The sequence below is a fragment of the Delphinapterus leucas genome, chromosome 16 (assembly GCF_059928025.1).
Source record: "Delphinapterus leucas isolate spDelLeu-1000000601 "Yukka" chromosome 16, BTC_Dleu_Yukka2, whole genome shotgun sequence".
Classification (NCBI taxonomy): Eukaryota; Metazoa; Chordata; class Mammalia; order Artiodactyla; family Monodontidae; genus Delphinapterus; species Delphinapterus leucas.
The window spans coordinates 80,690,108-80,702,332 of NC_143144.1; the positions used below are offsets into that span (position 1 = coordinate 80,690,108).

Sequence of the window (12,225 nt, forward strand, 5' to 3'; positions counted from 1 at the left end):
TTGACTGTCATACCATCCATCTTTTTCTAGACAGTGTAATTAAATTATAATTAATTTCCTGTCATATTTATAGATAATCTCTTAATTTAAGCTCTGAGTTTAACTTTCAGGTGGAAATTTTATATCCAAATGGGTTTTTAGAGGACACCTCTGTGTCACCCCAAAACATTGCCTGTCCTTCTGACCTTCTCTTCCTTCATTTCTCCTCTCATTTACCTTAGCCCCACTGCCTATTTTTCTGTCTCTCATAAACCGTCTTTCTGAATTTTAGTGCACTTGCAGCTTGAACCCCGCAGTACAGTAAAAAAATGTTTCTGATTATAAACAAAAACATTGATTGTAAAAGGTACCTGTATTTGGGAAACTGCATTGTAACAGAATGTGATGACATTTGGAGAATGGTATGCTTACAGATTTTTTTTATTTTTTCTTATTTTTACAGAGACAGCACTTTCTATCAATATTGAAAGCACTCAGAAATACAGTCATAGTATTCATATAAACATGTCTTTCGTGGTAGCTTTGCCTTATCTCAGTACTTTTTGAAGTACAGACAGCATGGCTCCAGAGCCCCGGCCTCAGCACTCGCTCACTGAGTGCTTGAACACATTACTTAACATCTGTGTTTACTTCTCTGTATAACGAGAATGGTAATTCCAGCCTCATAAAATTCCAAATGGAATGCCTCGCAGAAGCTCTTACACATGATATCACTTAGTAGATGGAGGCTGTTAACTGGTTCTCCTTCTAATTAAGTATATAAATTATTCAGTGAGACCATTGGCCATACTTGTTAACTTATTGCTAAATTGATGATATTGTTAACTGTGTGTTACCAAGAACTAGTGCTGATCAGGACTCAAGCTCACCCATCGGATTAGGTATACATTTATTTAAGACATTACTACTCTCATTCTTGCTTTTTTTGTTGTAATAGAATTTGTTTTTTGAATTTTAAGTACTTAAAGCAACATGTATGCTGGAAGATCTTTTTAAGCAAGATTTTTGTTGATGCTTATATCAGTTTACTCTGCAATTAAACAGTGCATTAGCCTTAAAATGTCAGATACCTCACTAAGCTGAATATACAGAAAACTTCAAAATTATTGTCTTGTAGAGTTTTAGTAATTCCCAGGAGATGGAATTTGTCATATCAGTGCATATTAATAATTTTAAATGTTTGTTTCTGAAGCCCAGTTGTGCATTTCCAGTTTGCCATGACACAGAAGAGCGCTGTAGACTTGTGCTCAGCTACGTTCTGGAGGTAAGTTTCAGTGTAGACTGCACCGTTTCAGTAAAACTTGTACTTGATATGCAAATAGTGTTTGTTTATTGGTGCCTACATGTTATTCTGAATGATATTCTACTGTGATTTTCCCCCCTTTAAGCATAAGTTGAAAATTAATGTCTCCTAATTTTCAGGTCAAATGTAGTAGTTTTTTAAAGTCTGTTTTCAAAATCTAAATTCTCCTAAATGTATCTAGTAGTCCAGATATTGCCTTATATTTAGTTTCCAGTTGGTGTTCAGTGACACATATAGTCAATGTTTCTCTTCTTTTAAAGGGTTTAAAATCTGTGGACAGCAGCATCAAAAAAGAAAGTGACCTCCCTGCTGCTGACCCCAACACCCCAATCCCACTAAAATATGAAGATGAATCCACAAGGGGGGGTCCTGAGGGCCTGGAGAAGCAGATGGCCTTGTTTTTGGACAAAAGTAAGTTGAATTGAAGTGCAAATAAGGCCTTTTCAGTGGAATAATATAGTAGGCCTTTTCAACAGCAGACTTAGGTCAATTAAGGCATTCATTGAAAGGAATTCAGAAAAAGGATATCATGTGAATGGAAAGTAGGGGAAGATATCCTTTCATTTGAAATATAAAATAAAACAGGATAATTTCGATCCTTTATAGATAGTTCTAAGAAGAACATAAGGAACCTGCTTCCTCCTGTTACCTGCTGTGAGGAACTAATGCCTTCAGCGCAGTGGGGTTCTCCTGAGAAAGCCCCACTTCAGTAGATGCAGTCAAGGGTTTAAGCACAAGGACTTAGGAACCAAACCGCACAGCTTCAGATCTCGGCTTCACTAGGGCAGGTTGTTTGACTTTTTTGAGCCTTGTTTTCTCTCAAAGTAGAGACAATAATAGTCCCTACTTTAAAGGGCTCTTACACGGATTCAGTGAGTTAATGTATGTAACGTGCTTAGAACAGTGCACATAATGAGCACCTGAGGAGTGGTAGCCGTTGTCTCCTCACGGCACTTGGATAAGCTGCAGGAGTTTATAAAGGGTCTGATTTGTTCCTCAAGAACATCACTTCATGAGGAACATGTGGACTTTGAAGTCAAAGTCCTGAATTTCTCATTTATTTTAATCTAAGTTGTATTTCTTTTTCCAACCATATCCCGCTCCCTTTGTTTTTTAAATCAGTTTCAGTTATTTTAAAAAGTGTTTTGAAAGCCTGTATGTTTAAAATAGTATCAAGTGCTTTCTAAAAGGTCTTGTCTTCCCTTCATGAACATAATGGGGCGGGGGGCAGCGTGCGTGGCAGGATTCATTTCCCCAGCATTTATGTAGTGCTTCCTATGTGCCAGCCTGAGTCTACCCACAATGAGGAGGACCACACCAGCACTCGAGACCCCTGTCTCTGTGCTTCCTTCATGGTGTTCTCTTCTCTGAAATGCCTTTTCTGTCTCCTTCTTCCTCCCCATCTCAGCTGTTGAAAATCCTGCTCTTGTTTAAGGTCTCCGTCCTCACCTCTATCCCCAGAATTACTTGGTTCCCTCACCACTCTGTCCTGTGAGCACTTAACTGAAGCCTGCCTCAGTCATCATCAGCTGTGTCTAATGGTTTTACACACACACACACACACGAACACACTTGTGAGCAAAACTTCATCTTCTTCATTTTTGGTTTTCTCACAATGCCTCGCACATAGAAAATACATAACAGTAGCAGAGGAAAAAGAAATACATGCACAAATAAAACCATAAGAGACTAAGTAATTTTCATTGCTTTGAAAGACTCAAGTGTTGGAGCTGATCAAAAAATGAGACATCTTTAAAAAAAAGTAAAATAAAATGAGACATCTTGAAGCTGGAAGATGATGGGGGTGGGTTCCCACAGCATTTTGCTCTTCTCTCTGTCATTGCACTTAATATATTTTGTTGTGGTTTATGTTATTGGCCCATCTCCACCCTTGGTCTGTGGGGTCTTCAAGGACAGAGGCCATATAACTTCATGTCACTGTTTCTGGTGCCTAGCACGGTGCTTGGCACAGAAGTGGTCATTTGTTGGCTGAAGAGGGTAGTAATGGGCTGGACTTTAGAAAGTATTCCTGGTGGAGGAAGCAGTAAACCCAGATGGGATACAGGGAAAACAGGGTCTATGTAGGCAACAAGCTGCACCTTGATTTTGGTTGGTGGAGAGTAGGCGTGGAGTACAAGGAGGTAAGGCTAAACAAAATGGAGCTTAGGAAGTGGGCTAAGATGCTGAGACATGATTGAATAAGTGGTGAGAAGCCATTTTAATGTTTTAGAACAGGAGTTCCACTGTGATTAAAGCTGTGCTTTAGGAAGGTGAACTTTTTGGCAGGTCGACGCATAGACTAGAGAAAGGACGTAGATGTCAGTCATGAGCTTAGTTATGTTAGTGACCCTGAAAGAGTGACAGAGTTGACAGCTACGGAGAAGCAGGCCTTCGGAAATCCCAAGTGAGAATGTCAAAACACTGCTATTCTACTTCATTGCATTTAAGTAGTAAGATACAGTATTTACCAGTTTTGTTGTAGCTATTAATAGTACCTAGGCCTGGAGTGTTTTTATCAAGAAGCAAAATTTTTTTACAGTGGGACTTATATTCAAATAAAATGTGCTGCCTTTTTTCCCCCATGTCGTAGTGGGCTCCCTTCAGAAGGGTAATTATTCCAGCCAGTCTGGAATGATCCCTGGTTCTTGGCAACATAAAATGAAACTCCAGCTGATTCTCAAGTCATCAAAGGCCTATTATGTTTTGTCTGATGCTGCCATGAGTCTTCAGAAATATGGAAGAGCGTTACGATACATTAAATTAGCTTTGCAGAGCCATGGTAAGTTACTATAAATGAAAATATTTAATAGGCATTGGGAGGAGAGAACGTAGAAGGCATCTGAATCAGTGAAATTTTAATCCTATTTCTGTTTTAAATTTAACCAAAAATTTTTTTTCTAATCTTGTATATGTTTCCTAGTATTTTCCACTTTGGTTTAACATCCCTTCACTTTGAAATACATGAAGTCATATGTGATATGTGACATAAAATAAACTTAGATACAGAGGTACAAAGCTTTCAGCTGGTAACAGATTTTCTTAATTTTTACTGTATTCCTTCATTGTTAATGTGCTGTGTTTTTTCTCCTTCCTACCCTTTCCACATAGATACTTATTGCTGCCTTTGCACCAATATGCTTTCTGAAGTGCTACTATTTCTTTCTCAATATTTAACACTCTGTGGTGATATCCAACTAATGCTCGCCCAGAATGCAAATAATAGAGCGGCACACCTTGAAGAGTTTAATTACCAAACAAAAGAAGACCAGGAAATATTACACAGCCTCCACAGGGAGTCCAGTTGTCAAGGTATGCCAGTGAGACTCATCGTTTGATTCAGAAAAATGCCAGAAATGTTAGTGTTTCGGTATTGCTGTTTTGTTTCATTTCTTAATGTTAAATTGAACATGATCCTGTGTATTTGTGTATAAAGTGGTTTTGAAGTATTTTATAATTAGTAATTATACAACTAGAACTAATTAAAAAATAGTCTCTGGAGACAATCGTATTGACTTTTTACACTTCTCTCTTTGTAAGGTTTTTCTGGGAAACCCTTTAGTCAGCTAACCAAGCCATGATTTTCTTTTGAAAAGGAGTAACAGTTGGTAAAAGTGGATGAATTACTTTTTGAATGGTTCACCTTTTGAATGGTTCCTGAGGGCTAAGATACAGTGATCATTAATTTTTTATTTTATTTTTTTTTTGCGGTACGTGGGCCTCTCACTGTTGTGGCCTCTCCCGTTGCGGAGCACAGGCTCCGGACGCGCAGGATCAGTGGCCATGGCTCACGGGCCCAGCCACTCCGCGGCATGTGGGATCTTCCCGGACCGGGGCACGAACCTGTGTCCCCTGCATCGGCAGGCGGACTCTCAACCACTGTGCCACCAGGGAAGCCCCAGTGATCATTATTTTTTAAATGTAGTTCACAGCTGTCTGTTTTTGGAGTTGTCAGATTTTAAACCTGGAAGATAGGAGAATTTAGTCTGCAGAGCAGTATCCCTCCCTCTTAGCTCAGTACAGTTATATATAAGCACCTTGCAATTAGGGCAGTAAGTGAGACATTAGGTGCTTTTGTAATGTATGGAGTTGTTTTATTATGCTCTTAAATCGTTTATATCACTTTATATCCACATCCCAAAAAACTTTGGACTGTTAACATCTAGAGAGGTATACTGGGGGAGGAAATGTATTATTGTGGGGGTTTTTTGCCCTCTTTCTCCCCTTCTGAGTTTCTCAAATAATCATTTTATTTTAATAAACATGGTGATAAAATCCTTAAGTTTGTTTTTGCCATTCCCATCATGTTAATTTCATATAATTTACTTCTTTGTAAGAGTGATGTGCTCCTTGAAAGTTATCAGCAGGAGTACTACCCATTTTCTCCCTTGAATTTTTGGGCCCTGCACCTGAGTTTACTCCAGTCTCCACTAGAGGGCACGTTTAAGTCTTTGAGAGCGTATCTGTCAGCTTCTTCAGTGACATAAACTTACATTGGCAAACTCTAATGTACATAACTAGCCTCTGTAGCAATCCGAACTTTATTTCAAGAACTGTTTCCAGTAATTAAAAAGGAAAAACTGGTTTACCTTGTATCAGTGGACAACTTTAGGTCTGTACCAATAAGCAGTGGACCTGGTAAAATCTGGGTCTGGGGAGTTGTTTTTAGGCAGGAAAATATTTCTTTTAATCCAACATTAATGTCCCAAGAAAATATAGTTTTTAAAATAAATTCAGAGATCTTTTCTTTTGAAATTTAACATTTTAGTTGTATTAATTGAATCTTACTATGTTTATACTATATTGCATATTATGGTATAAGCATAATTTTACTATATGTTATTTTGTCTTAAAAGTATTAGATTACTTAGATACTAAGGAAGAACGGTTCATATGACTCATGGTGATGTTTCCTTTTTTTTCTTTTAAGGATTTGCATGGGCAACTGATTTGTCTACGGACTTAGAAAGTCAACTTTCAGTTAGTTGTAAATGTTATGAGGCTGCTAATGAAATCTTGCAGTTTAGTGACTTAAAAAGTCAAAATCCAGAACAGTATATACAAGTATTGAAGAGAATGGGTAACATTAGAAATGAAATCGGTGTCTTTTACATGAATCAGGCTGCCGCATTACAGAGTGAGAGAGTAGGTGAGTACGTCTCTGGGGTCCTATCTTTATTGCCCGTTCTCTTAGAAAATCATGCTGATTTTACATGGTTCAAGCCAACTGTGGCATTTGATTTTATGTCATAAAGGGGTGCACTATTAAAGAATCTTTTATTATTAAATTCTCAAGGAATAAAAGTAGGAAAAGACATTATTTCCCCTTGGGAGTCATCATTTCACTGTCCTCCGTCCTCCATCTGATCACTTCAGAAGTGAGTTGGACAGTCAGCCATGTGCTAGGCTCTATACTGGATATGTAATTGGCTAAGACATAGTTCTCCGAGCTGGGAAGCCAGATATGAATACAAATCTCTGAAAAATGCTATAAGTACAAATGCCGTACAGTAGAGGAGTGGGGAAAGGAAGACGTTCCTTGAAGTTGTGGCTTTCTTGGAAGGCTTGTGGGAAGAAGGTGTAGTTTGGGCAGATTGCAACATGATATGATTGCAGCAGGCAGATGTGGGAAAGGTGGGATGTCTCGACCGGAGTAGGCAGCGTTAGGAAGGAGCCAAAGATATAGTGTCCAGTGGGTGTTTAGAGGAGCAGCAAGTGGTCTTCAGTGATTCAGGCAGAGGGGGATGGATTCATCTGCGCCCATGTTGGGTTTGAGAAGCCAGTGGACATGTACATGAATGGTATGATTTAGTTGTCAGTTAGAAATGTGTGCTTAGAGCTCTTTGGGTTAGCAAGGCATAGGTTGGGAACCATTCACATAGGGGTGATAGTTGAAGCCATGAGAATGGGTGAAACTGTAGAGGCTGTACACACAGCATGGGAAACCAAAAGGGCCGAGATAAGACTGAGGACAGCAGGTAGGTTGAATAAGTTATTGTGTGCCTGTTGATCTGTGAGCTGTACTTGCCACAGGGGTACAGAGGTCATTGCCGGTGGGAGAACCTGTGCTTTTTTGTTGTTGTTATTTATACATATATAATACATTTTTAAAATTGAGATATAAGAACCTATGCTTTTAAGGTGCCTCTGGAGGAGGAAGTTGGTGAAGGTGTATGACAGGTGGTTGTCAGAAACCTAGGAGAATTAGAGAAGACACAGACTGTGCCTCTTGAAATTCATGGGACCATGTCTTTTGGATCTTTATACAGTAGTGCTTTGCTCGATGTTTTTATATGCCTGCTTTAATATCATCTGGTTAATAGAGAAGAGGACTCCAAGTGTTGTGTCAGTCTGCCCGGCTGCCATAGACTAGGCGGTTTCAACAACAGAAATTTATCTCTCACAATGTGGAGCTGGAAGTCCAAGGCTGGATTTCTCTGAGACTTCTCTTCTTGGCTTGCAGGTGGCCACTTTCTTGCTGTGTCCTCACCTGGTCTTTTCTGTGTGTGTGTTCCTGACGTCTCTCTCTCTTATGAGAACACCAGTCATTTTGGATCAGGGTCCCACCTTATGACCTCATAAATGAGACCTTAGTCACATTTGTGGTTAGGGCCTCAACATGAATTTGGGGCGGGGGGCGGGGGGACACAGGTGTGATGAGAATAGTGCGCTGCAGTGGGTCCAGGTGGCTGGTGGTCCACTAGACATCCTGTCACTGCCATGCTCTCATCATCTCATCGAGAGACACTGGTGGGTTTACGCTGATATCTGCTTACACAATTGTTTTCTTTCTTTTTTTGTGAAGTGAGCAAAACTGTGTCTACTGCAGAGCAGCAGTTGTGGAAAAAAAGCTTTTCTTGTTTTGAAAAGGGAATTCACAACTTTGAGTCAATTGACGATGCCACAAATGCTGCCCTTTTATTATGTAACACGGGACGACTCATGCGAATTTGTGCACAGGCTCACTGTGGCGCAGGTGATGAATTTAAACGTGAATTTTCTCCAGAAGAAGGCTTGTATTACAATAAGGTAACTTGCTTACATGTTGGACCTCATCTATTCACACCTGATTGTCCTTTACGCTTTGCCACAGCTCCACTAAAAGGTTATAAAACTAAAATAATTAACAGCTGTGGTGATGGCACAGGACTAGACAGATCATTAAAACACTTAGAAACTGGAAGAATACTGAGAATTTAGTAGTGAAGATGACAGGTAGGGAAAGATAATTGTTCAGTAAATTACATCGGTGTAGTGAGAGCAGGTCAGATGGATTAAAGATCGACACAGAGAAGTGAAACCCTGGAAGTCCCAGAGGAAAATACAGGTAGACGGTTCTCTGATAGGATGGGAAAGGACTTTTGCAGTGTAACACAAAGAGCAAAAATTGCGACATAAAAGATGGATAAATTCAAATGCATAAAAATTGTTTTTTAAATGCACAACAGAAAGCAAAATTGAAAAGCAGTCCACAATCCAGGGAAAATACTTAGAGCATACATGACAGATCAGAGGTTAATAAATCCTTAATATATAAAGAACAATTAAGAATCACTGAAAATAAACTGCCCCAATAGAAGAACAAATAACCTTGAACAAAAAAGTCATATGTGTAAAAAAAAAAAAAAGTAAATAGTTAATATGTAAGAAAAATTTCAAAATTTAAACTTTTATGAAATTTAAAAATCAAGTTTTTTAAATCAAATTGTGAACATTTTTTGGCAAATGGTAATATCCAGCGTTGGGGGAGGTACAAGAACACTCATTTAGTCGAGAACTTTGAAGCTGTTTAAATTACATTAGTGAGCAATGTTCATTGCATAGAGAACTTAAAAAAAAAAAAAGTGACCTTGTTTTTCTTTAAGCCTACATATACACAGAAAAAGTGGATAAGTACACACCAGAAATGTAGAAATTATTGTTGGGTGATGGAATTCAGTGTGATTTTATTTGATTACATACAATGACCATGTATTTCAGCATGGTGGTGACAGAGGTGGGAAGGGTTGCTTCTTTATGCAATCAAACCCAGCAAATTTTTTATCCATAGACTTGTCAGATTATTTTTTCTAGTTTGCTAGTTACATAAGCTGTAATTCTCATTTAGAAAGAAAGGAAAGCAAATGAAAAACATGCATCCTTATGCTTCACATGAGTCATAAGACACTCAGATGGGCTGATGATAGACTCGAGAGGAAATGTGGGCAACATGTAGTCCACTTTAAATCACTTTCTTCATTGAAATTGTGTCACTGATTTACGTTTTTCCTTTCCTCATGATACTGGTCTTTTATAAATTCTCTCAAATTAATGTTGGGGTGATTGTGAGACATGTTTTACTTTATGGTGTATATTTAAACTGAGTCACAATGGTCCTCTTTCCTCCCTTGCAGGCTGTTGATTACTACTTGAAAGCTCTAAGATCCTTGGGAACACGAGACACACACTCAGCTGTTTGGGACTCAGTGAATTGGGAATTGTCCACTACTTATTTTACTATGGCAACTCTACAGCAAGATTATGCTCCGTTATCTAGAAAAGCTCAAGAGCAGGTAATATTTGCTGGATTATAAAGAAGGCTTAACCTTACTTATTCCTTTGTTTGACACATATTGAGCATCTGTTGTAGCCTTTTTCTTGACAAGCAGTATTTAAATGTTTTTAAAATTCTTACATAAGATTATGGGATTGTCATTTTTTTCCTCCCCCTTAAAAAAAATACACAGATTGAAAAAGAAGTCAGTGAGGCTATGATGAAGTCCCTGAAATACTGTGACGTGGACTTGGTGTCTGCTCGACAGCCTCTGTGTCAGTACCGAGCTGCAACCATCCATCACAGGCTGGCGTCCATGTACCACAGTTGTCTGAGGAATCAGGTATTGCCATTTCGATTCAAGTTAAGTGCCAAGTCCATTTAAAAGTGTTCTGGTGCTTTTCTTACATTTCTGTAGACATTTAAAATGCCATCTATTCTTTTAGCCATTTGAGAAAAACTTGGACTGTGGGTATTTTTCCCCTCTCTCCTATGCTATGTATTTTTTTTATTATAATTGGGTCTTAGTTTGCAAAATTATGTGTTTGCCTGGGTGTATTATTTAGATTTTTTTAAAATGTAGTTAGGCTTTATAGTAATGGTTCTATGTCAATTTTAAAGTATGCATTGCTCACTTAAAAAATTTTTTATTTTGAAATAGAGCATGCATATAAAAGCACATAGAAAATGTATGTGAAACATTTATACAGTTTAAAGAAAAACAAAGGAAACCCCTGTGTACCTCACCTTGAGGTTAAGAAATGGAAGACTCCTTCAGGGATCCCCTGTGTACCCCTCCCTGTTGAGTCTCTCTCAGTACCCACCCACATTAACTACTGTCCCTGATTTTCTATTATGTCTGTACCTTTTCTGTGTTTTACCACTTAAACAGCATGTTTACATTTTACCTGGCTGTGAACTTTATAGAACAAGTCATACTGTACATATTCTTCTGTGGCTTATTGCTTTTTAGTTAACATCATGTTTTGAAGATTCTTCCAGGTTGATACATGTAGCTGTTCATTTTCTCAGCTCAGTAGTATTCATTAAATGAATATATCACAGTTTATTTATCCATTCTATGATTAGTGAACTTTGGGGTGGTTCTAGTTTGAGGCTCTTAGCAATAATATGATGAACAGTCTTGTACCTGAATCCTGGTGCTCAAATGCATGTATTTCTAAGGATAACTTGAGGCCTGAGCTGAAGGTGCCCTCCTTCAGAGAGGTTGCCTTGCTTCTGCCAGGAGTCTTGTGCTTATAGTTTCTCAGGGATATTTTTTTATTGTTTTGTTGTTCTCCCTTTCTTAGCTCAGCACCAAGACAAATTATCTTGCAGTTCCTTGGGTGTGGGTTTACTTCTGGGATGCCTTTATCCTGGAAATACTGTCCTTTGAGGTCCAGCTGAATCTGGAGAGGGTTTTTTCCACTCTGAGCTGGCCCTAGACTCTTTTCCCCTTGCCACAGAGGGCCACCAACCTAAATTCACATTTGTCCAGATGGCCTAATATCCTCACGGCAAAAGCAAGCTTGAGAGAATTTGAAGACAATTCACTGGGGGAAGAATTGTCCGTTCAGCAAATCATGCTGGGACAACTGGACATCTGCGTGCAGAAGGATAGGGTTGGACTCCTCCCTCACATAATATATAAAAATAAACAAAATGGATTAAAGACCTAAATGTAAGAGCTAAAACTCTAAGACTTATAACAAAACACTGAAAAGTATTTAGTGGTCCAGAGACTTGGTTAAGTAGTTATTGTGAAATCACAGCCTTAGGATTTATTTTATTTCTGGTTCTAGGTTGGTGATGAATGTCTTAGGAAGCAGCACCGGGTGCTAGCAGATCTTCATTACAGCAAAGCTGTAAAGCTTTTTCAGCTTCTGAAAGATGCTCCATGTGAACTACTTAGAGTACAGTTAGAAAGAGTAGCATTTGCAGAATTTCAGATGACCAGTAAGTCTCACTTTTTTATTTCCCAGATTTGTATGCATTGGCTTAGTGTTGGATTGTCTTAGAGTGAGGCAGACTATGGATCTCTCTTGGATGTAAGCAATATTGCTTTCTTTTGAATTTGCCCACAGTTAATGTCTTTGGGTAGGGACATCTTTTGAAATGCTTTTTAAAACTTAGAGAAATGCATCAGCTTATGTTTAATGAGTAGATATACTGAAATATAGCCCAGGATTTCTTACTTGAAAAAAAATTATGACAAGTTAGTTTAGACAAATAAAGATTTTAAGCATCATGAACAAGATGGGAGTGGAGAAGCAGTGATGGAGAAGTGGTGGGCCTCACTGAGTCCCCTTGAACGAAGAACCAAGACTGGCAGCTTTGGATTGTGGTTCTAGAACAGACTTTAACTGCAGATCCTGAGCAAGGTGGCGATGAA

At 38.6% G+C, this 12,225-nt stretch overlaps 1 protein-coding gene across 6 annotated transcripts in view; it reads left to right on the plus strand.

The window, feature by feature from the left end:
- The window catches only part of EDRF1 (erythroid differentiation regulatory factor 1), a 40,626-nt gene that overhangs the window by 14,750 nt on the left and 13,651 nt on the right, over nucleotides 1-12,225 (plus strand). For 4 of the 6 annotated variants that reach the window (XM_022568474.2, XM_022568476.3, XM_022568477.2 and 1 more), the window contains 9 exons: nucleotides 1,193-1,264; nucleotides 1,564-1,714; nucleotides 3,894-4,082; nucleotides 4,412-4,612; nucleotides 6,231-6,449; nucleotides 8,106-8,329; nucleotides 9,694-9,852; nucleotides 10,027-10,176; nucleotides 11,636-11,789. In XM_022568474.2, the coding sequence (XP_022424182.1) occupies nucleotides 1,193-1,264; nucleotides 1,564-1,714; nucleotides 3,894-4,082; nucleotides 4,412-4,612; nucleotides 6,231-6,449; nucleotides 8,106-8,329; nucleotides 9,694-9,852; nucleotides 10,027-10,176; nucleotides 11,636-11,789 (1,519 nt within the window). The remainder of the gene's footprint in view (nucleotides 1-1,192; nucleotides 1,265-1,563; nucleotides 1,715-3,893; nucleotides 4,083-4,411; nucleotides 4,613-6,230; nucleotides 6,450-8,105; nucleotides 8,330-9,693; nucleotides 9,853-10,026; nucleotides 10,177-11,635; nucleotides 11,790-12,225) is intronic. The other 2 variants (XR_002643847.2, XM_089898337.1) reach the window with 1 other exon arrangement.